Below are 26,792 nucleotides of genomic sequence, written 5' to 3'. Positions count from 1 at the left end.
ACACCGCAATGCGGAGCATGACAGGCAACGCGTTTCTTGCGCGGGGACGCGTCGACGCGGCGTAATGACTTTTAACCCAATCGGGAAACGCAGGGCTTAGGGCACGGGACGAGGGCAGCGCCAGAATCCTATCCTTTACCTCAGAGTAGGCCATGATGAGCATTTCATTTCAATGGGTTGTAGACGTATGGTTGGCTAGGTATTCATTTACTAACATCTAACGGCCCAATGGCCGTGAGGAAGTCAAAATCGGCTCCATCTTGAGCCTGATTGACCGACCGTTCATACAAACCCCGATAGCCTCTTCTCCGTGTTCTGTCCAACCAGCCTCTGGCTGCATCTGAGCCTTCGTTCTTCCTCGCCTCAATACGTGAATTGAGTTCTTCATCGGAGACTTCTAGTGTCAGCTTCCCGTTATCGGCATCGCAAGTGATCATGTCACCGGTCTGCACCACCCCAAACGGTGACTCGGGCAGCGCTGATTCTGGTGAAATATGGAGGACAATAGTGCCGCCCGCTGTTCCAGACATCCTTCCGTCCGAGAGACGCAGCATGTCCTTGACCCCTGCAGAAGCGAGCTTGCGCGGTATAGGAATCAGACCGGCTTCGGGCATGCCGGGATTTCCAATAGGACCTATCCCCTTTAACACAAGCACGGAGTCTTCGGTCACATCGAGATCTGGATCATCAATCCTTTTAGCCAGATCTTCTGGATTTTCAAACACGACGGCTGCCCCTGTGTGCGAAAGAAGTCTGCGGTCTTTTGAGGCGGACGCTTTTATGATAGCGCCATCAGGTGCGATATTACCTCTGAGGACAACTAGAGAAGACGAGGGGTAGAGCGGATTCGATAGTGGCCTGATAACTTGCTGCGAAAGTGGAAATGTGCGAAAGGGAGAAGCGTCCAGAACCTCGCCCAAAGTCTGGCCAGAGATCGTCATAGCCGAGAGATGTAAAAGGGGACGAAGGGTATGCAGTAGTGCCAGCATACCCCCAGCATTATGGAAATCGTTCATATAGTTGTCACCGCTGGGCTTCAGATCAATCAGCAAAGGAGTGCTTCGCCCAATCTCTGCGAAAGTATCCAACGTTATAACCCCCTGGAGCTTGGGATGCCGATTAACAATAGCCATCAGATGGACGACCGCATTTGTCGATCCTCCGATCGCTTGAAGAACTATGATAGCATTGAAAAACGACTCTTTCGAGAGAATATCTTGCGGTCTTCGCTTAGCAAGTGCTACGGCCACAGCGTGGGCCCCCGTTTCTTCTGCAATTCTGGCCCTGACGGACGATACTGCGGGTGCAGAAGCACCTCGGAGAGGCATCAACCCTAGAGCGGCGGTGATGCAAGCCATCGTACTGGCAGTGCCCATCACACCACAGGTCCCAATCTAGAAGCCTGAGTCAGTACGGTGTACTACCAACAATTGTGAGTCGCTGTAGCAGTAGGGACAAACCGTCGGTGCAAGCTCGTCGTTGATGGCCGAGATCTCCTCTATGTCTATGTCTCCTGCACGGAAAGCCGCCCAGTTGTTGCGGCAGTCAGTACAGGCACCTATTCTCTGCCCGCGATGGCTGCCCGGCATCATCGGTCCCGTTACAAGCGGCAAGACTGGCTTGTTTGCTGAGATGCCGCCCATGAGTTGTGCAGGAACGGTTTTGTCACATCCTAGCCCAGTCAGCCTTGACCGTCCTATATATGTTTGGGGTGCTGGCTTAGCTAGAAGAGGGAAACCGACCTCCAATCGTGATGCACGCATCAAGTGGCTGGGCTCGAATCATTTCCTCCGTATCCATGCTCATCAGATTGCGCAGGAACATGCTGGTCGGATGGGAGAATGACTCATGTATACTGATAGTAGGAAACTCTATCGCCAGGCCTCCATTGAGCTGGATACCGCGCTTAGCAGCCTCGATCAGCTGGGGTACATTCGCATGGCAAGGGTTGAACCCCGAAAATGTATTGATGATGCCAATGATAGGACGGGACAGAGCGTCCTCCGAATATCCCAATGCCTTTATAAAGACTTTTCTGAGGAATAGAGAAAAATGTGCATCTCCATAAGATGTCAGACCTTGACGCAGACCAGAGTCAGAGGATATAGCTGCTGATAGATTATAGTCTCCGCTCAGGGAGTACTCCGCCTTGTCGTCCTGCATCGTTGTTGACACGCAGCAATGACAGGTTCAAACTATGTATATGCTGGCTGTTTCTATTTCAAAATGCAGAATATGAATCGTCTATGTTCTCGCTGATAAGGCGATCAAATATCCTGATGGCGTAAAAAATCGGCACAACTCCGTGATCCGGATATTTCTCCGCAGCTCCTGTATAGTAATAGAGTGCCTCGCACCTGCGGAGGCTTAGAATGAAACCCTTCACAAACAAGACGGATTCATGCTAAGGTACATAACTATCATGGCAGGAATCACATTGATCCAACCCGAGGTTACAGCTCAATGATCACTCAGAGGGGAACTCATGGACAGGCTTTCGAATAAGGTGACAAGCCGCTAGATTTACATCTAAAGAGAGAGAGATTACCCAAATCATAACATCATTCGTAATCGGGATGTCAAAAGAGAATACCCTCATCATCGCTCTTCAATTGGCGTTGCAAGGAATGAGTTGCAATCTTTCCAATGTCTATACGCGCATTCGCAAGCGTGCTCTAATGTCATTTTTAGGCAAATACGCTCCGCTCGAAGGCCTATGTCCTGGAATTGTGAATTGTTTGCCATTTGCCGGCTCGATGTCCCACATTGAAATGATTGCAGCAGAGAAGAGTAGAATCGTTCTTTCAGCGAAAGCACGACCCTTGCAACCAGAAACGCCGGCCCCGAATGGACAAATGGTGTGCATGTCCGCCTTTTGTGCGCCTGTGTTTGGATCTGTGACGACAAACCGTAGCGGATCGAACTGCTCCGGGTTGGAAAAGAGTTGGGGGTCTTTCTGGACTACCCCGTGAGCCATGATTACGTTTCCCCCTTTTCCGACCCGGTAAGTGCGTGGTTCCGCTAAATTGGCAGCTGCTGCATCTTCAGGGGACTCAGTAACGGTCAAGTCAGAGGTGACTTCACGAAAGGAAAGCCCTGCTGAATCTAACCGCATGGTCTCATAGAAGCTGGCTTTGAGTAGTGGGCAAGATCGAAATAACCCATCCGGATCAAGGGAGGCCTTGGGTGGTTCTTGGAATGGGAGCCCTGTCTCCTCGCGACTGGGCCTATGGACCTTTGCAAAAGGAGCAATTTCCTTCCGGATTTCCTCCAGAAGAGCAGGGTCAGAGTAGATGCGAAGAATGTGCCAGAAAACGACATTGGGTGAGTTGGCGTTCAGGGCCCAGAATAGAGACAAATGACCAGGGGCGCTTGATCTTGGCGATAGTCCGAGTTCTTTGAATTTCCGGATCCTTTGCTTCATCGGCTCTGATACATCGTCAAGATCGCGAAACTTGATACCAGGATCAATTCCTTCATCCCAAGAGATGAATGCCTGGTGGTAGGCGGCAAGAGCATCCAAAATACGATCACGGGCTGCATATGCGGCCGAAAGACCTGGCAATGGTAACCAGCGGGGAGCACCAAGCGACAGGGCAGGGAATCTGTTATCAAACGCCCACATATCATCAAGTAGATTCGGAAAGACTTCAAGAAGAGCTTGTCCCATGGACACGGATGTGCTGATGTGGCCCACGAAGTTTCTCACAAGAGCAAAAAGGTTCACTTCAGCCATAGGCTTCTCCTGCCCATCGATAACTTCAGCTTCGCTCCTGCGCTCCCACGGCGCCTGGTCAACCATGCTACGACAGAACGTCACCAGATTAGGAGTCTCACGTTCAGTGATGTACTTGGCGACCTTGGAAGCCTCTGTGAGAAACGGTTCTCGCATGAAGAGATTGGGGATATTATGATGGATGATATGGTGTTCAGGGGCGCTGAGGTTACGAATCGCGCCCTTATCACCCCCGACCTTTTCCAATGCGTAATTGATCAATGAAGTAGAAGATGTGTCTCGGGAGGCCAGGACGGCCCTAGTGAGCGACGGTGACACTACGACATCGTGCTTTGTGCCACCCAAGATGATGCCAAATACAGCTTCGTTCATGTAATCTCTATCTTTCCAGTCAGCCACTTAACTCTCTACAACTGATAGGCAATGTAGGCACGAACCTTGTCCTTCGAACAAAGTCGATATGATCCCAGCCAAACGGAATGCTATGTCCCAACCATGGAAGCCAGTATGGGACCACCCTTACTGATCTTGGACGTCCTGCATCTGTCCTCTTATCGGGCCAGCTTTTGAGGCCAGTAATGATGCGGGTAGCGAGACATGAGAAGAGAAGAATACCCAGCAATGTCGGCCATATCGACTCTCGAACATCGTCCATAGACAATCGTAGCAGACTGCTTGGGGCTAACTTATGATTTCCCATTATTCCCCGTCCGATGAAACCGAACAGAGGCTGTGAAGGGGAGACTGCCCTGGCAATGGATGGAATGCTAAAGGACCAAGAGAGGCAAAACAGACATATGAAGACAAGCCAAACGAAATGTAAATAAGCAGGCCAAAAACAAAAAGAAGAGGCAATAAACCCTGTTTCAATGTTGGGAGCAAATATAAGGTACTTAATACAGAGAACAACACATTTTCAAGATGGCAAGAATTATTCAATCAATCTACAAGGGCAAAAGACACATGGACGGCAGATACCTGAGTCTCACCAAGATAGTGCAACATTGTGTAATCATGAAACCGTAATTTTACACTGGCCGCTTACTCAACAGGGTTAAGTTATCCTCCTCATCCTCTGTGAGGGTCAAACACTCAAACTGGTATCATGAGGTGCATCGCTATGTTTAAACCCGCCACTCTCGAGCGAATTCAGAATTTGAATAGGACTTAATTGATATAGTATATACATTATCACTTCATCCGACATACCGGTTGACCCGACTCACACGACTCATACATCATCCAATCAATGCTCGCTTTGAAGAACCTTCTGTAGAAATGCACTTTCCTTCTCATATTTCGCAATCTTGTTTTGCGAACTGTATACCTTGTCGAGCAACCATTGGATCCTGCCTGTCAGCTCCCGCGGCTGCTTAGGCAGAGAGCCCAGCAGGCTGAGTTCTTCCTCGTATTTTCCGATGCTCTTATTCTCTTTGTTGATCTTCTGTGCTATGATTGCGAGGTCCATGCGACTGCTCAACGCTTTGTTCTCGGTGACCTTCTTGAACGCTGCGCGAAGAACGGGCTTTCCAGGCCGGATTGTATGAGGGCAGCCGTTGACGGCGGCGATTGAAATGAGTTCGGCGTGCTCGAGAGCTCGAAGGGTGATCTCGCCATTGTCTTTGAAGAGCTCGGAGAGAACAACTTCATTGTAAGACAGAGCACCACCTTTGCACTCTGCAAGCTTTTTGATCAGATACCAAGCCTGTTCGTGGGTCCACGACTGCTCTATAGTTTCCGGCGTCAAAAGGAACATCTTGAGAATTTCAGATGCCGACTGTTCGATAATGCGGTTGACCGCGCCTTGAGCGTATGTTAGTCATCTATCATAGAGCGTGGCCGGTGCACTTGACGTACCTCGTGGTGTCTCTCCTGCCTCAATACGGTGTGCCATGAATTCAAGATCTGTCACCCTGCCTCCCAAGGTCTCAATGCAAGCGTCTAGGTCCTCCAGCTCTTCAGCACGCCGTGGCTGAGTCTTCCCATCCTTTGACTCATATGCCAAGTGATTCATAACAAACTTCCTGCCGACCTCCAAAGAACAGTCACCCAGGGTGATTGTGCGGAAAACCGAATTTGGCAACGCTTTGCTCAAAGGTTTGGCGTACGAGACATCGGTCGTGAGGAATATGACATGGGCAATGTTGCCGGCCGTTAGGCCAGCGGCCCACTCGGTGATCTTGTCGTACACGACGCTGCTCTCGGAAGCATTGTGCAGGTAGTTGTCAATTATCACCACTGGGCGAAGCTCGGGATGAGCCTCAAGATACTCTTCGTCGGTCAAGTGCGACTCCTTGTCATCTTTCTTCCTATGCTCCAAGGTCACTTTCTTCAAAGCGGTAGCAGTGTTTTGCCAGATGTTGCTCAGCTGGGCGTCCAGCGTCTCCGAGAACCCTGCTTTGGTTCCAATCATTCCCTGTGCCGCGAGATCGATAAAACTGCTGATGCTGTTCATCCATGAGAAAACCGGTCGGTAGCCTACCTGACTGGCTGCCCTGGCAATTTTCGCACTGTCACCCCGTGCGTCTTGGATTTGTTTACAGTCGATGACTATCTTATATTTGTAGTTGACCAGCGCCCGGTCCAATACAAGCTCCCGCTTGCCCGAGCCACGAGGTCCATGAACAACGATGAAAGTTTCCACATTCTCCATGAGCCAGGATTGCAGTCGAGTAATGTCGTCCTGACGGTCCTCCCATATGGCCGTGAGCCCGCGAGGATCCGCCCCTTTACGACCAAAATAAATGATGTTTGCTTTGTTCGCCTGTTTGCGGATCCATTGCATCACGCCATTCTCTTCGGTCTGAAGTGTCGACTTTATTTTCAGTTTGATGAAAAATGTCCGCATTGGATCGAAGATGATGACGGTGATGGCGGCCAAAAGGGCGGCGAGCACTGGAATCACGATTCTGGGATGACTCAAAAGCCAGTCCTTGACCATGGATAGCTTGATCTTCCGTTCGTACTTGATCTTCAGCCGAGTACCCGATTTGCCGCCACCCTCTTGTTCTGGGACAGTGAATCCGTGCATACAGTTCTTCGCCATACCAGCGTACTTGGGCCGAGAAAATTCCACAAAGGCATATCTGGGCGTGACCTTCGAGTCAGACGGTTGTTTCTCTATGTCTCTGATCTTCCCATAGGGGCGAAATAGAGTGTATAGAGTCTCCGTGCTCAGATCTGCCGCTGATGCTTCGGGAGACACAGGGTGGAAGGCAACCTTGAGGCGGGGGCTTGGAATGCGATAGAGATCTTCTATCCAGGGCCTTCCAATGACGCGACATACTTGGACTTTTTGAAAAGGATTGAACCAGGGCCTGATGGGATGCTCTTTCAGGTTCTCTTTGATAGAGGCTTCAATGTCGGCGTCGTTGATATTGCTTGGACGAGTGTACTTGACAAACGCGCCGCCTTCCCTGAACCGCGGAACGACCTCTTTAACTTGGATATTGAGGTTCTCTGGAACCACTCGTTGGATGATCTGAAAAGTATCCGATGCCGCCAAATGCGGTCTGTCGATGCGCTTCACGGCCTCCTCATAGGACCGCAAACCACCCAGCGGACCCCGCAGCAGCCATTGGAGTTGGGACGGAAAGATATCTATTTTTGAAGCATTAACTTATGCGTAGGGGTGACACATGGAAGGTAGGCAAGGTCTTACTATTGACAAAAAAGAGTCCCTCATCCTTTTTCAGATCAATGTGTCCTGTCTCGAGCCATGACACTGCATGTGAAGAATTCAATCTTGCATAGCGGGCTCGAGTCAGTTGTGTAGCAGGAGGTTTCCAGGATAGAGGGGTCTGGCAGATTCGAGGTACCAAACCCGGGATTCGAGTTCGCATCATCGCGGCGCGGATGACATTCTTTTTTTGAAGATTGGAGAAGAGTGTTGCCGAAGATGATTGTGATGGATTTATATCCAAGAGTACTTTATTATGAGGGGAAGCTTGGTACCTACGTATGACGTCGATCATGAGCGCATTTGTAAAGCCAATACAGCATGTAACAACATTTATTACACGAAAGTTTATAAGTTGCTCCAGATTACCGTCACAGCTCGTTTGCGGGATGAACTGCGAAATTTACACCTCCGAAGACGAAGATCGTTTTTGCATTAAAATGCGTATATTATTGATGTGGATAACTCGATCCACAAGACAAAGAGATCTCTCCATCCCATAATCCCCCAGCACCCGATAAACCCATAATGGGCTGGCTTTGGAGATCATCCCCCTCAAAGGAGGAACCTCAAGCGACCTCCTCTATGCCTTCTTTGTCCGACAATGCGGCGCCGCAGCCATCACCGGCAGCAGAGACACCAGACACCACGCCGCCATCGTCGCAGTCTCGGCCGTTGAGTCTCGAGGAACAAGCGGATGCAGAGTTCAACCAGTTACTGGAGAGCTTAAAAGCCGACGTATCACGAACAAAATCACCACAGCAGTCGTCCAATGTCTCAGAATCTCCCCTATCCCCATCGTCAACATCACCCTCCGGCCCTCCGCAAACTCCAGCTTCGATCGCCCCCGAGTCTCTCTACCCCGATACCATGTCCTGCCGCTCTGCTTTTGACTATGCGTTTTTCTGCCAGTCGTTTGGAGGCCAGTTTGTGAACGTATACCGCTACGGCGAGCTGCGGTCGTGCAGCGAACACTGGGATAATTTCTGGCTGTGCATGAAGGCCCGCGGAATGGCGGACGAGGAGCGCAAGAAAGTGATTCGGGACCACTACCGGAAAAAGGCCGTCAAGTACAAGACGGGGCCGAGCAGTGAGGATGTCTGGGACCTTCGGAGGGAACCAGTACAGCATGCTTTCCAGGGGGATTTTGCCGCACTGGAGAGGGAGATGAAGGCCGAGGAGGAAGCAAGTCGCAACGCTGGTGGGATATAGAGCCATTCTTTGTTTTTTCTTGGCCCTGTCTTCCTTGTGCCTCTTTCATACCTTCTGGATTGGATAACTGTCCGTTCTGGGACGATTGTATTATATATTGTGAACTACGGAGTACATCTTATGTTTAGCGACTGGGATACTACTGAGTGAAAAGTCTTAATATCCTTGACTCGTTGCCGTAGTCTCATACATGGATAGCTGCTCTTTCATGACTCGACGATTCGGAGAAAGCAAGCTCCCCGCCGGTGACACATAAAGCATTGTGTCTAGAACAAGGACAAAGAAGATCCTCACCGATGCACTTGTTCTCATTGTTCATCAACCATCGAGGCTCAGTATCAAGGCTCCAAGTCAACGTGTGTCTCATATCACTGTCCCAGACCTCAGGGGCTCAGCAGACAACTATGATTATAAAAGCAAAGGGAACGCACAGCGGGAAAAAAAATGGAACTCAACAATTCCTGCATTCCCCCATTCCCCTAATTCTAGCTTCATGATGAGATCCCGTCTAAATCACCTCCTGTTCCTAATCATCGTCATCATGGGCTGCTCACATTCACCTCCAAGGCCCCGATCACCACCGTCGTCCCCACCGCCACGACGTCGTTCTCGCAGACGACGGCGCTTCTCAGACCGCTTCGCGTGCAGTCACGGCTCCCACACTGACGAAGACTGCAGGAATCCGCTGGAACGCATGCAGTTGCACGAAAGACACAGCGATAACCACCAGCAAGACGATGCCCCGCCCGCCAGAAAGACCGTCCGCTGGGGTCCCGTCACTGAGATTCCGAGACCCGACTACAGAAGCCGCGAGCGTGAATGCGAGCGCAGCCCTGGTGGCTATCGCTCCTCATGCAGAGTCGCAGTCAAGCCATGCATGAAACCGCCCACTCCCTCGGATCAGGAGATGGTGCAGAGGAACCTTCGGGCCATGGTGGACGAGTCTACCAACCGTCTGAACATGTACTACAACGCTATGGAGTATTTCTCTGGTGACGTGGTTCTGGATGAGGTCATGTGTCAGGACGAGAAATACCTTTTCCAAAAGGCAAGGAGACAATATTTGGAAGATACGTTCGGCTTCGTCAGGTCGCCATCTCACTCTCCATCCAGGCCCACCTCGAGAAAATCGCTTTAAAATGAGTCAATGCAGAACGAATAGCGCAGTGTCACAACATCCAGATAGCCATCTCCTAGCGTCAGGAATAAAGATAGCTTAGCGAAGAGGAAGGTAAGTCTTACTTCCAATAAAGGCTCTCAAAAGCAGAATAGACCCGAAGAGTTCCAACTCTTTTCTCGGACACCCGAATGGTCGAGGAGCGATTATCAGCAATCAAGAACATCCTCGACGGAATGAAACTGCAGACGGATGAGGTACGCATTCACATTCCTGCCTGCAAATTTACACTAAGACTCGAGGTCAATCCTCCATTTTGTCAGACAGAAATTACTCTTTTTTTTGGGTTTTTGGAAGGGTTCCATTTGAAACACCAAAACGCATTAAATATAAAATGAGACTCAGATTGATGATAGAAAAGGATATCTACATAAAATGTAAGACATAGAACTTGCGGGAATCGTAAAAGCTCCGGCGACACCTTGAATGTTCACCATAAGATCCTGTAAAACGACGCTGCAACCAAAAGCAAACTCGCCTTTCTCCGAAGAATAATCAGAAAGTGAGGAGACCGAAATGAAAAGAGTCAGTGAGCCTCCCTCTGCCACATCCATGTAATCGTGATGCGCCTAACATGGTAGATACAATTGACCACCCTGTAATGGATTTGGGATCGGTCAACGAACTTTTCAACAACAAAAGAAAGATATCTTGAATCATTTATCATCATGAAAATACTGTCACAGTCCCAGAGATAGCAAGCTCACAATCGTCTAGGCGACAACAGTAGTGGTCTCGCTTGTCTTTGGTATCACGTCAATGGCTGGCCGGCGTACGATACCACCAGTCACAGGAAGCTGAGAGCTGGTGTCCATCAGGAAGCTGTCAACTTCACGAGCACATTGACGACCTTCGTTGATACCCCTAGAAGACAGTGTTAGTTACGATCCGTTGGTTTACCCAGCCTTGAGTCAATTTGGGATTGGTGTAGACTTACCAGACAATGAGCGACTGTCCTCGGCGGCAGTCACCAGCAGCAAAGACGCCGGACACACTGGTTGAATAATGACCTGGAGGCGTCTTGACGTTCTTACGGGCATCGCGCTCAATTTCATCGCCCAGAAGGCGGTCTTCAGGACCGAGGAAACCCATCGAAAGGAGAACAAGGTCCGCAGGGAAGAACTGTTCGCTACCTTCAATGGTCTTCATATCCCAACCGCCAGAGGCGCTCTTGGTCCATTCGACGCGGACAGTGTTGATACCCTTGACGTGACCGTTACCGTCGTCGACAAACTCAGTAGACATGACACAGTACTCGCGAGGATCCTTGCCCATGTGGGTCTTGACCTCAGAGTGGCCGTAGTCGACACGGTAAATACGGGGCCACTGGGGCCATGGGTTGTCACGGGCACGCTCTGGTGGAGGCTGAGGCAGCAACTCGAAGTTAACAACAGACTTGGCACCATGGCGAACAGAGGTACCAATACAGTCGTTACCAGTGTCACCACCACCAATGACAACAACGTGCTTGTCCTTAGCGGAGATGTACTCGCCGTCAGAGAGACCCGAGTCGAGAAGAGACTTCGTGTTGCGGTGCAGGAACTGCATGGCATAATGTACCCCGTCCAGCTCACGGCCAGGGACCTTCAGATCGCGGGCAACAGTGGCACCAGTGGCGATGATGACGGCGTCATTGCTCTGGCGCAGCGAGTTCAGGGACACCTCGCTGTCAGGGCCAACGGCAGTGTTGGTGACGAACTTGACACCCTCAGCGGCCATGAGATCGACACGGCGTTGGACGATCTTCTTATCAAGCTTCATGTTGGGGATACCGTACATCAGCAGACCGCCAATACGGTCAGCACGCTCGTAGACAGTGACGCTGTGTCCGGCACGGTTAAGCTGGTCTGCAGCGGCGAGACCAGCGGGCCCGGATCCAATAACAGCGACTGTCTTGCCAGTGCGCGTCTTAGGGGGCCGAGGGACCATCCAGCCCATCTCAAAGCCACGGTCGATGATGGCACATTCAATAGACTTAATACCCACAGGGTCTTCATTGATGCCCAGCACACAAGCGCCTTCGCAAGGGGCAGGGCAGACACGACCAGTGAATTCCGGGAAGTTGTTGGTCATGAGTAAACGGTTGAGAGCATCCTGCCATTGATTTTGGAACACCAGCTCGTTCCACTTGGGAATGATGTTGGAGATAGGGCAACCGGTGTCAGATTGGCAGAAGGGGACACCACAGTCCATGCAACGAGCGGACTGGTACTTGAGCTCATCCTCACTGAGACGGCTCGACAGCTCGGCCCAGTCACGGGTACGAGTAGCCGGGTTGCGGTATTTCTCGCTGCGCCGGCTGTACTTCATGAAACCCCTCGTCTTGTCAAGAATCAAAGCGGACCTCTTCTTCTCAGTCTTTGAGTCGCTCACACTGTCTTCGATGTCCAGCATCTCGGCCTTCTTCTCCTCTCCTTCCGTCTTGGGCTTGGACTTCTCGGCAGGAGTGCTGGGAAGCTGGGGAATAGTGAACTCGGCCTTCTTAGCGGCAGCGGCCTTGGCAGCTTCCTCATCCAGAATGCGCTTGTAGTCAGTAGGCAACACCTTGACAAAGTGGGGAAGAGCACGGGTAAAGTCCAGAAGGATACGAGCGGCCAGTTCTGAGCCAGTGTAGTGGTGGTGGTCCTCGATTAAACCGCGGACAAAGGCGATCTCAGCAGGGTCTTCGAGGCCCGAAACCTCGACCATCTCCATATTGACCTTGGAGAGGAAATCTTGGTTCATGTCCAAGACATAGGCGATACCACCGGACATACCAGCAGCGAAGTTACGACCGGTCGAGCCAAGAATGAGCACACGACCACCGGTCATGTACTCACAACCGTGGTCACCAACACCTTCAACAACAGCAGTAGCACCGGAGTTACGAACAGCGAAACGTTCAGCGGCCACACCACGGAAGTAGCAGGTACCCCGGGTAGCACCGTAGAGACAGGTGTTACCGATAATGATGTTCTCCTCTGCCTTGTAGGCAGCACCGCGAGGGGGATAGACAATGAGACGACCGCCAGAAAGACCCTTGCCCACATAATCGTTGGCGTCACCCTCAAGTTCGAGAGTAATACCAGGAGCAAGGAAAGCACCGAAGGACTGACCAGCAGAGCCCTTGATGTTGGCGTGGATGGTATCTTGAGGAAGACCGGCTCCACCATAGCGGCGACTGACCTGGTACGACAGAGTAGCGCCCAGGGCACGGTCAGTATTGACAATATCACACTCAACTCTGCAAGGCAAACCCTTCTCCAGCGCCAGTTCTGACTCCGCGATCAGCTTGTTGTCAAGTCGGACATGCAGACGGTGGTCTTGCTTGCGGACATTGTAAGTAGCCACACCAGGACGGAGAGAGTGAGCGGGAGTCAGGATGAGGGAGAGGTCAATCCTCTCCTGCTTAGCGCTTCTAATGTCCTCCCTGACCTTGAGCAACTCAGCACGTCCAACCATCTCGTTGACCGTCCGAATGCCCAGCTTGGCCATGATAGCACGCATCTCATTAGCCACATAATAGAAGAAGTTGATCACGTGCTCGGGTGTGCCCTTGAACTTTTGGCGGAGTTCGGGATCCTGAGTTGCGATACCAACAGGACAAGTATTCAGATGACATTTCCGCATCATGATGCAACCAAGAGCGATCAGGGGAGTGGTGGCAAACCCGAATTCTTCAGCACCCAGCAAACAGGCGATAGCGATATCACGACCGGTGCGAAGTTGACCGTCAGTCTGAACCACAACACGACCACGCAGATCGTTGAGGACCAGAGTCTGATGGGTCTCAGCGAGACCCAGTTCCCATGGAAGACCGGCGTATTTGATACCAGTCCAGCGAGAAGCACCAGTACCACCGTCGTGACCGGAAATCAGAATATGATCAGCCTTGGCCTTGGCGACACCGGAGGCTACGATACCGACACCAACTTCAGACACCAGTTTCACGGAAACGCGGGACCGAGGATTGGAACACTTGAGATCATAGATAAGCTGCTTCAGGTCCTCAATTGAGTAAATGTCGTGGTGAGGTGGAGGTGAGATAAGACCGACACCGGGAGTGGAGTAACGGGTGTGGGCAATGGGGCCGACGACCTTGTGGCCGGGTAGCTCACCACCTTCTCCAGGCTTAGCGCCCTGGGCCATCTTGATCTGCAGCTCGTCGGCATCAGCAAGGTAGTGGGAGGTCACACCGAAACGGCCGGAGGCAATTTGCTTGATGGCAGACCGCATGGTATCACCATTCTCCAATCGTTTGCTACGCTCAGGGTCTTCACCACCTTCACCCGTGTTGGATTTACCACCAAGACGGTTCATGGCAATGGCCAGCGTGGAGTGAGATTCCATGGAGATGGATCCGTACGACATGGCACCTGTCACAAAACGACGGACGATTTCAGTCCAAGGCTCAACCTGGTCGATAGGAATGGGGCTCCGTTGCTCGAAGTCGAACTCGAGCATACCACGCAGAGTGCAGTTCTTGATCTGCTCATGTGCTGCCTTCGCGTAAGCCTCGTAAGACTTGTCGTTCTTGGTACGGACAGCGTCTTGGACATTGGCGATACTGACGGGGTCGTTGATGTGCGCCTCACCTCCGTCACGCCAGTGGTACTCGCCCGATTCAGGAAGCCCGGGGATTTCAATGATGGAACGAGATGGGTATCCGCGTTCGTGGAAGGCATATGCATCCTGAGCGATCAGCTCAAAAGTCAATCCACGGATACGGCTCGCAGTTCCAGCGAAACATCGGTCAATGACGCTGTCGTCAATACCGAGAGCCTCGAAAATTTGGGCACCCTTGTATGATTGCAGGGTAGAAATACCCATCTTGCTCATGACTTTCAGGATACCTCCGTCGCAAGAAGCCTTGTAGTTCTCAATGACCTTCTCATCGGAAAGTTGCTTGCGAATCAACTTCTCCCGGTTCATCTTGAGAATACACTCCATGGCCAGGTAGGGATTGACGGCGTCAGCACCATAACCAACCAAGACACACATGTGGTGGACTTCACGAGCCTCCGCAGTTTCGACGACGAGAGCCGCAAGTGATCTCCACTTATTGCGGACCATGTGATGGTGCACCAGACCAGTAGCAAGCAATGCGGACACAGGAACACGATCCGCGGAGGTTGCCCGGTCAGAGAGGACAATGATCTTGTCACCATTCTGGATTGCGTCGGTGGTAGCATCGCAAATGGCATCGAGGGCCTCGAGGTAACCAGGGACACCCTTCTTCTTCTCGAAGGTGATGTCGATGATCTTCACCGTCCAGTCATTGTAGACCTGGCTGATGTTCTTGATGGCGTTAAACTCGGGGATGCTTAAGATGGGGGAGGGAAGACGCAGACGGTTGCACTGCGAGGCATCCATCTCCAACAGATTGCCCTGAGGACCGACATAGCACTCGAGAGACATGACAACGGCCTCCCGAATAGGGTCAATGGGAGGGTTAGTGACTTGAGCGAAGAGCTGGCGGAAGTATTCGTAAAGAAGGCGAGGCTGCTGCGCCATGCAGGCCAATGGAGCATCATTGCCCATTGAACCGAGGGCTTCCTTCGAATCCGCAGCCATAGGACCGAGAAGCAGACTGACCTGCTCGAAAGAATAACCGAAGGCCTTGAGCCGAGGGTCATTTTGAACAGTGGTGTCGTCGAGTGTGTAACTAAGATCAACATTCTGTTCGAGCAACGTCCGATTGATGTCAGGCAGTTTCAAAAGTTCCTTGTCGAGCCATGCGGCAAAGTCTTGACGGTGGGCGACAGTGTGCTTCAGTTCAGCATCATCGATGATACGACCGGCCACAGTATCAACCAGAAGCATCTTTCCAGGCTGTAGACGACCCTTTTGAACGACTCTTTCCGGGTCAATGTCCACGGCACCGACTTCCGAGGCACAGATAATACGGTCATCATCGGTCACATAGAAACGGCAAGGACGCAGACCATTGCGGTCCAAGTTCGCACCACAGTAACGCCCATCAGAGAAAGTGAAGAGCGCAGGTCCATCCCAAGGCTCCATCTGACAAGCAGCCCACTCATAGAAGGCAGCTTTGGCAGGGTCCATGGCCGGGTTATCCTGCCAAGCCTCGGGAATCATGATCATGACCGCCTCGGGCAGAGAAAGAACACCGTTGATCATCAACAACTCCAGGACATTATCGAAGGCAGCCGAGTCAGAGCCACCGTCTTCAACGATCGGGTACAGAGAATCCAGCTCGTCACCGAAGATGTCAGACTTAAGAAGGCCTTCTCTAGCTCTCATCCAGTTCTTGTTTCCGCGCAAGGTGTTGATTTCACCGTTGTGGGCAGCCCATCGCAGAGGCTGTGCACGGTCCCAAGACGGGAATGTGTTGGTAGAGAATCGGGAGTGGACGAGAGCGAAGTGCGCTTCGTAATCAACATTGACGAGGTCATGGTAGTACTGGTATACCTGAACAGGGGCCAATTGGCCCTTGTAGACAATGTTTCTGTTACTGAGGGAGCACAGATAGAACCAATTAGCGAGTCCAATGACGTGAGTGGCTCGTTTCCGAAGAACATAGAGCTGGCGCTCGAAAGTCCTCTCGTCGAACGACTCAGGGTCGGTGTTTTCTGGCTTATTTCCCTCACCATATGCGGACTTCAAGACCACGAATGGCTGCATGATGATCGGCTCTCTGGACAGAGCAGCAGGACCCAAGATGGTTGAGTCGCGAGGGACCTCACGCCACCCTAGAACTCGCAGACCGAGAGATTCTGCAATTTCCTCGAGCTTGGCGGTAGACTCCTTAAGAGACTCCTGATCGGGCTTGAAAAACAAGTTACCGACGGCATACTGGCCCAGCGGAGGAAGGTCAACGCCAACTTCTCGGGCAAAATTCTTAACAAAAAATTTGTGCGGAATACTGGTCATGACACCGGCACCATCACCGTCTCGTGCATCAGAGCCAACAGCTCCTCGATGCGTCATATTGCAAAGCAGATTGCGGGCTGTCAATGAAGAAGGAGGTCAGCGAGCTGTTACTCAATCGTGCTCCCTGGCGATTACCAAAGGGAAGATCCTACCATCGCTGACGATTTTGTGGCTTGGTTTGCCCTTGATGTGACTAGTTAACCGCAGAAGTCAAGTTAGTCAATGCTACTTCCGGACCATTTCTGGCCACTGGATCACATCCGTGGGGAGATGTGCAACATACGCAGCAAATCCTACACCGCAAGCGTCCTTCTCATATTCGGGGTCATAGAGACCCTGCCTCTCGGGCAAAGTGTTAGCCCAGCCATAGCCACGCTTTGGCTGGTACTCCGAATATTCGTTCGGTTTCTGCTCTTCAACTATATTTTGGCCATAGATTTCCTGCAAGTTAAGACCCATTCTTCCGCCGGCGACCGACAGAGAATGGAATTACAGGGTTGGGAAGGCTGTCGCTGCACTGGGTCTGAGAGTAGGGACGTCGCAGACAAGACCGGGGGGCGGCCGTCGAGTAGCTGTATAGAAAGAACGATGCGTCTAGACTGTCGTCACAGGTATTCGGGGTCAAAAACGCGGGTTCTATGGGAGATTAGGGAAGTCTAGATGGCGTTTGACCCAGCGTCCAACTTCGAAAGTGATGGTAAGAGGAGATCAAAGAAGGAAGAAAGAAAGGAGGAAAGGAAGATCAGAAAATAAATGAGGGAGGGGGAGGAGGAGGGGGGGGAGAAATAGCCAGAGGCAGTGGAGCGGGACGACCAAGCCTACAGAGTAATTCCATGGTGAGTAACGAACGATACACTGATACCGTACGGGAGGGTGAGGTCCGGGGAATCCACCACGAGACTCCGATGGGCGAATTGTACGGATGTCGATGGGACTCTCCTGGTAAGTAGGTACCTATAGGCTATATTATTTCGTATAGCTGCTGTTTAGTAGTGTGACAAATTGGAATAACGCTACTATTGCTTGAGTGCTAGAAGTAAGGAGGACTATCAATGTCTGTAGATTTGCTGCTGAGGAACTGGGACATGTCAAGGAGGACTTCCACCGTGGCGAAATGCAGTTTTTCATCATTTACTATCTGGTATCTACTTCATGGGTAGGATGCAAGGCACTGTATCCAGTATTTTAGTGGACTCCTTACTCTGTACAGTAGGATGACAGGCGACATGGATAAACAAAGCAAATCGATAGTACGATGTGTGCATATCCCCTGTGACAAAAGAATCTAAGCACTGCATTTATTTTCTGTGAAGACTGATGCCCACTGTTGTCCTCGCCGGAAAAAGGTACATTTGCTATTCCTTTGCGCCCGTTCAATCCCGCTTCGGGTGAGACGGTTTTCCTTCTAACCTACGGAGTGCTCCGTACACAATTCCCAGAGCAGGAGAGGAGCATTCTCGGCACTTGCCACATTGATCAGAAGGGGTTTTACATAATACTGATTTCAAGGAAGATCATTGATTCTATAATCCTTGCCAAAGAGAAGGTCCGGACATATGGAGTACATATCCTGTAAATTTGAAGATGGAGGGGAATTCCAGCATGAGCAGTGCGTTAGTAGGTTGTTCCAACAGGAGGAAGATAAGACATCGTCCACCAATCAGAAGAGAGGCTTTTCAACCTTGGACCTAAAAAGATTAGGTTTTCACTACGTCAAGATCCAAACCCAGTGGGGCACATGAGCCTTAGCTTCTGGCTGTAGATTATTCTTAAAAAATAAAGCAAAAGAAGACGACGCTAGCGCATGAGTTTGGTTCAATTGATTTACCACCCGAGCCGAGATACAATACACCGTTCGTTTGGAACGGTATCCATCCATGGGGATGATCCATTCAGGAGGGACATATTCATAAACAGCTGGAGTCCATTCTTCAACAGTAATGAATGATTGGATTTTGCCTCGGAACGCTCATGTGGATGTGACTGGCATCAAGCCCATCCATCAGCCCTGAAAGCCATATGAATACTGCGGTACTTGTGTACAAATCTCATGCCACCTCAGTCATTAGCGCGTATTGTAGTCTGCCTTGGTTACAGTCTAATTGTCAACACTTCTGATTGACTTTTGCGGACTGACAAGAAGACGGCATCTGTTGCGCATCTCTTATGTGAAGGCAAAGTGACAAGATCTGAAAAGATTCCATATCAATCGCTTTAATACTGAGAGCCTATACGGAGAAGGCAATTGATGATGGTAATTCGCACTGCAGTAACCCAATTTGGGTATGGTTGATTCGTCCACGTATAGTCAATTGTACGCACTATGCACAGGGGCAATAACTGTTCCAGTCTTCGACAGGCTTCCGCCCTTTCCCAAGGAGATCCCGGCTCTGAGATGCTCGCAAACTTGCAGTCTTAATATTATTAGACTTAGCAGCAGAATGGCCGCATGGCTGGTAACCAACTGGGTGGGTGTCCTATGTGGGGCAGTACAAGGATTTAGCTTAGGTTGTCCTCTGGTTGAGGATTTCAATTATCTACCCTGGGTGTCTATAGAGGACCTTAACGCGAGGCAGGCAGAAGGGACGTTCCCAAGTATTGATCGAGCGCTCATTGGTAATTTGGAAGTGTAGTAGGCACTGGCAAACAGAAGGGAAAGAGAGTGAGAAAAAAAAATTAATTTAGAATGCACGACACTGCAAGCCAGCTAGAGGCGCACCCGAAGGATTCTGGTGGAAGCCACCAGCCGACAACGGCGTGCACTGAGCGACAGATGGCCTTGAAATCCAGCCTTAGCTCAGGACTGGGTGTCGACTCCGTGCTGGCGCTATCAACGTTGAATGCTGACCAGTGGCTGGCTCTTGTCCACATGTGCTGTAAACCGTCACACTCACACTAGGTTACATTTCAGCCAGAATGGAGTACCCCACGCTGAACATTAACGAAAATTGAATATACTGTACAGAGTAGATTTTCCTCAGTCAATAGAGATGTATGGGGGGTTTTGGTTTTCAAATTGTAGAATGGTACGGAGTAAACATTTGATACTATCTCCATAAACTTGAGTGTACAAGCTCATACCGACGATGTATTATTACGATAAGTTTCATGATTCAAGTTGCTGAGCAAAGCCGGGTAAACTACTGGCACGGAGAGGTTACCGTTGGTCCGTTGCCCTCCATTAGAGCCTTGGAGTCGAATGTCCGCCCAGAATAATCCTGTAAACCACGACTTCCGACAACGGCCAAGCTAGCGCCTTACCTCTTCCGTCCTGGATTCTTCCCTTGCTTCCTCTCCCCTCCCCGTCCTCCATCCTTTCCCAAATTATTCCTGCTGTCCTTAGCCAGTGAACCCCGATGTCGGGACCTCCGAGCGGTTATCAAATTGCGTGCAGATTGGCTTGTTCAAATTATGCCATCTCATTCTTTGAGGTCATCAAATGATCAAGCAGCTTATCGCGCTTCAATGTAAATAGTAATCTACTCCGTACATTATTGATTCGGCTCCGATCCCCGTATTCTTCTCTTACGATGTACCAAAGATCACTCACCAGTACCAGTATTCTTGACTGTTTTGTCCATTTCAAATCAGGCCAGACCTACCTTCTTCGTTACTCCGTACTCCATAGAAGTCCAGAATCCTGAGATACACACCTGGGGAAAACCCACTCTTACCCCCTCCCTCGGTTCCCTCCCCTCCTCCCCATGATGGTGTATGACCCCGACCAATAGGCGTCGTGGAATTAACCAGCACCCCCGGAATACGAGCGGTACGCAACTTGGGTGCACTAATGCATGCATTGCAACCCCTGCTAACTTTCCATATGATTGAGTTTCGGACTTGCCAGCGTGGGCTTGTCAATCCCGACTCAGACACGCGCGATAAGAGCTTAACTGAAGAAATGTGATGATAATAATAATACATAAATCAATCGATTTCCAATCTCCCGAGTGTCCGCAGCGTCCACTACACCTCGAAACGAGTGCCTTCAGGTATCTACTCCGTACCTAGGCTACCTGGGTAGGTACCAGCCTACACAACGTATTCAACATATGGGTCTTCTCATCGGTTACCAATATTCACCAAGGAAACTCGATGATTGACCTTTTCGACTCATCGATCATGGCAAACAAAGGCAATAGCGAAGGTGAAGAGCTACGGTTCATTCGATCATGTTTGTAATCGACTCTCCGTCGATCATCTCACTCATGCTGTCGACCTCATTCTGCGACAGACAAATAAATTGCAGGACCCTTCGGCCGATTGATGGACTTCTACAGGATACTTTCCTGTTTCACGTGAAACCACTTGAATCATGCCTACCTCCTGACGAAGAATACACGACCACGGGAAGGGTGAACGAATCATATCGCCTAGGATCATGACTTCCGAAAGCAGACGAAGTCTACTGGGACTCAAAAATAATGTGACTCACAGCTGTCGACTCGTTAAGGGATTCACTTAACTACACAGTATGCAGCCTGGGAAATTATTAATGGGCCTGGCAGGACCAGACAGGCCAATTAGCGGCAGCCTCACGATGCTGTAATACCCTTCGGCATGTGAGCTGTTCTCTCTCTCCCATCGTTCTCTCGGGTAAGATACGATACAGCAGATTACCCCAGACATCATGTGACCCAGCGGAGTGCCAATGTTGCTTTCTTCCGGAAAATTCCGAGGTTTCCTGACCAGTCTTGTCCGCTTTTGGTTCACCGGAATTGATATAATTGATGGAGCGGAAGACTGCAACTGTTCGGGAATTTGCGGAAAGCCCGTTGTAACCCCCGAAATCGGACTCTCTCCACGCTCCGAGGCACTGTACGGCCACAACTCCAAAGTCCAAAGACCGCTAGCGAGGGAGAGGGCGGTATGGACAACGTTGTGGGCTGCATGGATGGTCGCCAGCACTAAATTCCGTTACCAGCAGTTTCGAATTGAAACGCTGCCATTTCGAATCTCGCCACAAGATAGATACAGTCATATTCCGGTTCATAGCTCCCGGTTTACATCTATGAACCTTTTCAGCTCTGCAATACAATATTGCAGCCAATTTTCCGCTCCGAAGCGAGACGCCATTACTCATCTTTCTGAAAGATTCCCGTGAGAGAGGAATTGTGCTTCATGGCATGATCTCTTGCTCAAAGACAGCACAGATTGATCCAGAGATGCCTGCCACTGTGTTCTGATGGTTCTTGTCTGCTAAAGCATTGCAATTGATTGTCTCCAGACGCCTTGCAGTGACACAATGCAGTCTCAGAATCGCGCCCTGTCCAGACACTTCTTCAATTATGGACTGGGCTAGGTTGCTTGAGAGTCGCAGAGATTGCCGATATTTCGTTTAGGAGCTACTACTGACCTGATCTCACAGACCGAGTCTTGAATGGCTTCTTTCTCTACGACACGACCCTTTTGTCCAAAAGGCTAGGATATAGTGCATTCACGAGTGGATGGTTGACGAGACTCCAATGCTACCTGAATACCTCAAAGGGTTGCATAGTGCATATATCTAGATTCTATAGTAGTTAAATCGAGCATTTTAGTGACATTGATGTCAAACTTCCATCTTGGCATAAGACCCTTGACTTCTGTGTATGATATCATCATATGTGCTATGAAGCTTCCGAAGGTTGCTACTTTAAATATATGCTGGGCGCCGTAGCTGGGATTGATGAGCGAGGCCAATTTTATTCAAAGATGTAGCGCTTAATTCTCTCTTCTCGTCTTCGACCCTCAATGGATGTTGTAGGCAAGCAGTAGATGGTTGGATTGTTTTAGGTTGGCTTTGGAGATACGAAAGACGGTTCCCCGCGCAATAGTGGAGCTTCATTGTTTTCTATTTTTCGTTTTTCTTCTCCGCACTTGCTCTTCATCATTTGAACACACGTCATAAGCACACTCTATCTACAAGTCCAATCGACCGCGGCTGGCGTGTAATGACTGTTGGTCCGAAAGAAACATTTGCCAAGAACAATCGATATTCTTGCAGAAAGCAGTGAGGTCCTGTGTGTGCTTGGCCCGAGCATCCCTGGGCACCGAGGTTTTCCACGACGGAAGCTTCACTCAAGGAGGGGAAAAAAAGCCAAATATACGACAATGCTGTCACTTCCCTTGATTACGCCGCGCGACGTATGCTAATCCCTAATTGCACTGGAAGCTCCCTCATGCAAAGAACTAACATCCATCCAAACAGTCGCATGAACTCTGGTTCGGCTCCTCTCAATTCCACCGCAACTCATATCAACACCTTCAGTCGCCCGGGGACGCGCCGCCGCACGGCCATTCTCGTCGCAATGGACAGAATGCCCCGAATGGACGAGCAGCAGCTACCACCGGCAACAGCCTGTCGTCATTGCAGCTCGAGGAGCGCGCTCTCCGCGCCCGCAAAAACAATATCGCTTCGTTCGGATACTCGTGGATCAAACCGGCGGGATGCTCCAAGACCATGCTGGGTATGAAGGAGGAGGAGGCCGAGCGCGAGGAGGCCCTCGCGGCCGCGGCGGCTGAGATGGCTGCTGCGGCTGCGGCTGCTGCTGATCCCGGCTTGGATGAGTTTGGGAATCCGATGCATGACCAGGCGGATGATACGGGCATGGAGCGGGATTTGGATGACGATATTCCTGATGCGGATGCGGACGGGCTCGTGGAGGAAGGAGAGGAGGGACTGGAAGAGCACGAAGACGTGGATGAGGAGGGATACATGGAGCGGGATCTAGATGATGACATTCCTGAAGCGTTCGCCGATGATGACGATGATGATGATGAAGTCGAGGAGGATGTGGAGGAAACTGTGGATTTTGACAACCAAGCCAACCTGGACGACGAAATCCCCAGCGCAGCAGATGATTACGAGAGCGAAGACATGAGCGACGTAGTCGAAGATGGCGACGAAGAAGCATTTGGGATGGAGCGTGATCTGGACGACGAGGTTCCCGAGGCCGCGGAGGACGGATCGGAACAGGAAGAAGAACAGGAAGAAGAACAGGAAGAATGGCAGCACACCGACACCGATGCCGAGTTCGACGACGAAGATGACCAGAGCTTCTCGCATGACCAATTTGCTGCACAGGGTCTTCGAGCCAGCATATCCAGCAACCGTGGCTTGCCACCGCCATCCGCCCGTTCCAGCCGGGAAACGCCAGCCCAGACACGATTTCTACAACGCTGGAGCGGTGGCGGCGACGCGTTCGACTCTAGTGGCATGATGTTCGACGACGGTGATCTTCGTGCGTCGTTGGCAAGCCAAACAAGCCGCCAAAGTGGGTTTGGACGATTTCCAAGGCGGCGTAGTGGAAGGGATGGTCTTGAATGACTCTAACCTTCCGGATAACGGACAGCTATGGTTGCCAGGTACTAAGTATTCATACTTACTGTTTTAGATTATCGGGAATTCGGGCGTTTGGCTTTAAGGTCTGGGTTCATCAACGGGACGGAGTTGGTACAGGGTTTTCATTGGACGCGCAACTTGATTCGGCATGATATAGAAGCGAAGAGAAGACATAAGATCTATAAGATAAAACTTTCCTTCTAGTTTCGCTCCTACCCAATGAGACTATATATACATACATGTCGTGCGAGCAAGATATTACAGTATGTGAGTGAAAAGCATGAGCCACCGTTAAGCAATTCAAGACCATATCAACTCATGTGCCAAGTGGTGACATGACATTGCCGAGAAAAAAGAATAGCAAACTGACGGAAACAATAGTGTTCAGCATGGCTTTCGCACAGTGTGCAACATACAACGCCGGAGAACGCCACAGAATGGACTATGCAGCAGTGAAGTAGAAGACATTATAGGGAATCAGTTATGTATGCCCACGAGGGTGAGTTATTATGTAGACGCAGTGCACTGTGCTGTGACGGCGAGCGGAAATGTCGCCGGATTGAGGTATCAGGAATTATCAATTGTAGGCAGTTCGTCCGACATAGGGCCTAAGTCAGCCACACGTATGCGAAGATCAGGAAAACAGCCAGGAAGAAACCCAGCCATACACGCCAGCCAACACCCGTACGCTCGGCCATTCGGAGCATGCGAGTCATGTTACCACGGAGGCGGACGCGAGTGTTGTCGAATGCATCGTTGAGTTCGGAGATGGTAGATGTATCACGAATTTCATCGCCGATAGCGAGTGTAAGCTGGCAGAAGTATCAGCATCAGGTTCCTGATGTTACTCTGGATAAACAGCAAGAATGACGGACTCACATCCTTCAACATCTTGACTTTCGCACTGATACCTTCAACCTGGGCGTCATTTTGCGACTCGAGATGATCGAGGACTGCGTCGGAATATTGGCCCCTTGACCCATGAGCATCAAACCGGCATTGAGAGGTGTGTCTGCGGGCAAGACTCACTTCGCATTTGGGGTGGCCTTTCGGAAACCACCTGTGGAGCCCCCGTTCATGTACCCATCGGCATTTGGGGCAGAGTAACCCCCATAACTATATCCGCCCACGCTGGCCGGTGAGCGGCTGGCGGGTCGAGAACCACCGCCGTAGGAATCGAAGAGAGAAGAGGAGGCGCGGGGATCGCGCTGATGCAGCGAAGAACGTGGAAATCTGGAAGAAATCAAGTTAGTGCAAGATATCCAAGGACGCCATGGTAAACGCTGATCGGTCATACCGTGAAGACATTACAGATCGTCGTAAATGGGAGATGATGCAATTCAGGAGACACCGAGAACACCGATTGACGAAGGATTCTCACTGCCAACTAATTTGTGCGCATGATGATCAGTTTTCAAATATGCAGAGCTTGCAGGATTAGCTTGTATATCTCAACCAGATCCCGAACTGCATCGTATGAACGAAGCTTTGCGATCTGCTTGCGGCGAGACAATCGAAACAACAACACGGAGTTGCCACTTGGGTGTCTGTGACTCGCTCAACGGCCGCACGTGAGCGACGATGTACAAGATGTTGAATGTTTTCTAGGGGCCTCCAAAGGGATTCGACCGACAAATAGAAAGAGATCTGATTTCCGAGATGGAGAATTGTACAGCTGCTGCAAGTATTCACGCGAGGATCAGGATGGGATGAGGGGTTTAGAAATTATCATACCGATCACATACTAGGTTCGGGTTCTCTTGTCTTCAGGGTGATAATGTTTACAGACTTAGTGTGAATAAATTGTTTCGTCACAGTATGTTCGCATACTCGAAAGAAGAATGATTTAACTGGAATAGAAACAAAAAGCCCCCAATGAACCTGCGCCTGCCATGAATGTCCCATTCATTAATCCCCATTCCCAGGATATTTTGATGGCTCCATAAGACGTCTTTTAATCAATCGCGCATGTCCTCGTCGTTAGGTTGGAATTCCTCATCGTCATCGTCCTCGTCGTCCATCTCATCCTCGGCCTTCAGCTTCTCGGCTGCCTCCTGGAAGTCGATGGTCTTGCCTCGTGTCCGACGACCTCCAGAAATGATATTTTCTTCAGAGATGGGTTCGAGATTGTCGTGGTCATCATCGTCATCATCTGTAGAATGGTTAGGTTAGCATGATCTAACCCTTTGAAACCATGCGAATATTCCAGAAGTCTTCAAGAAAGGGGAAAAAAGAGAAAAGGAAAATCTGAGTATAGAATGCCACATACCGTCCGCCATCTATGAGTAGATGAGTTAGCTTGAGCTTCTGAATTGTACATCACATGGGATGATGCGAACTCACCATTTCCTCGGCTTCGCTTTCATCACTGTCCTCTTCCTCGTCCATGCTCATTTCCAGGGAAGGCTCCTCAATGGCCTTGCCCTTGCCCTTGCCCTTATCCACAGCAGCCGCATCAGGAGCATTGGCAGCAGGATCGTTGCTGAGAGTAGCCTGGTGGTTGTCGCCCATTGTGGTTTGTTTCGAAGTGTCTCGGAGTACAGATATTAGGCAAGAACTAGGTGACGGAGATGAGTAAGTTCTAAACAGGGGGAAGCAATTGCAAGGAGACTTCCAAAAGTGATCTTGAGAAGAAGTACAGAAGGACCTTAAGTAGTGTACGGAGTGAGGACAGAACTTATTGTCGTAGAGGAATGATAACAACAAGAGCTGCGGACAGGAAACCAAAAACACATCAGCCGCAAGGGAGATGCACCTAAGACCTGTCTCCTCAAGTCCCCGAGTGCTGATT

At 50.5% G+C, this 26,792-nt stretch overlaps 9 protein-coding genes across 9 annotated transcripts; 3 read left to right on the top strand and 6 right to left on the bottom strand.

The window, feature by feature from the left end:
- Window positions 1-203: 203 nt before the first annotated feature.
- Window positions 204-2,163, bottom strand: ilv3C (putative dihydroxy-acid dehydratase; the record flags this gene model as incomplete). Its single annotated transcript, XM_043295128.1, has 3 exons — window positions 204-1,394; window positions 1,461-1,672; window positions 1,743-2,163. 3 exons carry the CDS (start codon window positions 2,161-2,163, stop codon window positions 204-206), a joined length of 1,824 nt encoding a protein of 607 aa, XP_043151063.1.
- A 487-nt stretch (window positions 2,164-2,650) lies between these two features.
- Window positions 2,651-4,391, bottom strand: Aud_010284 (cytochrome P450; the record flags this gene model as incomplete). Its single annotated transcript, XM_043295127.1, has 2 exons — window positions 2,651-4,115; window positions 4,174-4,391. The coding sequence occupies 2 exons, from the start codon at window positions 4,389-4,391 to the stop codon at window positions 2,651-2,653; spliced, it is 1,683 nt and encodes a 560-aa protein (XP_043151062.1).
- A 591-nt stretch (window positions 4,392-4,982) lies between these two features.
- On the bottom strand, window positions 4,983-7,581 carry yme2 (putative RNA12 protein; the record flags this gene model as incomplete). Its single annotated transcript, XM_043295126.1, has 3 exons — window positions 4,983-5,539; window positions 5,594-7,336; window positions 7,398-7,581. The coding sequence occupies 3 exons, from the start codon at window positions 7,579-7,581 to the stop codon at window positions 4,983-4,985; spliced, it is 2,484 nt and encodes an 827-aa protein (XP_043151061.1).
- Window positions 7,582-7,943: 362 nt separating this feature from the next.
- Window positions 7,944-8,627, top strand: Aud_010282 (EMI1 family protein; the record flags this gene model as incomplete). Its single annotated transcript, XM_043295125.1, has 1 exon — window positions 7,944-8,627. The coding sequence occupies one exon, from the start codon at window positions 7,944-7,946 to the stop codon at window positions 8,625-8,627; it is 684 nt and encodes a 227-aa protein (XP_043151060.1).
- Window positions 8,628-9,168: 541 nt separating this feature from the next.
- Window positions 9,169-9,765, top strand: Aud_010281 (uncharacterized protein; the record flags this gene model as incomplete). The annotated part of the gene is made up of 1 exon (XM_043295124.1): window positions 9,169-9,765. The coding sequence occupies one exon, from the start codon at window positions 9,169-9,171 to the stop codon at window positions 9,763-9,765; it is 597 nt and encodes a 198-aa protein (XP_043151059.1).
- Window positions 9,766-10,517: 752 nt separating this feature from the next.
- Window positions 10,518-17,136, bottom strand: Aud_010280 (glutamate synthase (NADH); the record flags this gene model as incomplete). Its single annotated transcript, XM_043295123.1, has 4 exons — window positions 10,518-10,668; window positions 10,742-16,754; window positions 16,830-16,870; window positions 16,961-17,136. 4 exons carry the CDS (start codon window positions 17,134-17,136, stop codon window positions 10,518-10,520), a joined length of 6,381 nt encoding a protein of 2,126 aa, XP_043151058.1.
- Window positions 17,137-22,770: 5,634 nt separating this feature from the next.
- On the top strand, window positions 22,771-23,986 carry Aud_010279 (uncharacterized protein; the record flags this gene model as incomplete). Its single annotated transcript, XM_043295122.1, has 2 exons — window positions 22,771-22,803; window positions 22,868-23,986. The coding sequence occupies 2 exons, from the start codon at window positions 22,771-22,773 to the stop codon at window positions 23,984-23,986; spliced, it is 1,152 nt and encodes a 383-aa protein (XP_043151057.1).
- Window positions 23,987-24,609: 623 nt separating this feature from the next.
- On the bottom strand, window positions 24,610-25,309 carry Aud_010278 (SNARE domain- containing protein; the record flags this gene model as incomplete). The annotated part of the gene is made up of 4 exons (XM_043295121.1): window positions 24,610-24,813; window positions 24,881-24,974; window positions 25,031-25,234; window positions 25,299-25,309. 4 exons carry the CDS (start codon window positions 25,307-25,309, stop codon window positions 24,610-24,612), a joined length of 513 nt encoding a protein of 170 aa, XP_043151056.1.
- Window positions 25,310-25,959: 650 nt separating this feature from the next.
- On the bottom strand, window positions 25,960-26,512 carry Aud_010277 (histone H2A.Z-specific chaperone CHZ1; the record flags this gene model as incomplete). The annotated part of the gene is made up of 3 exons (XM_043295120.1): window positions 25,960-26,153; window positions 26,271-26,280; window positions 26,345-26,512. 3 exons carry the CDS (start codon window positions 26,510-26,512, stop codon window positions 25,960-25,962), a joined length of 372 nt encoding a protein of 123 aa, XP_043151055.1.
- Between the last annotated feature and the right edge of the window lie 280 nt (window positions 26,513-26,792).

This window comes from Aspergillus udagawae (assembly GCF_001078395.1).
Source record: "Aspergillus udagawae IFM 46973 DNA, scaffold_9, whole genome shotgun sequence".
NCBI classification, from domain to species: domain Eukaryota; kingdom Fungi; phylum Ascomycota; class Eurotiomycetes; order Eurotiales; family Aspergillaceae; genus Aspergillus; species Aspergillus udagawae.
The sequence above is the reverse complement of the archived record's forward strand: the minus strand, read 5'-3'. Positions and strand labels throughout refer to the sequence as shown.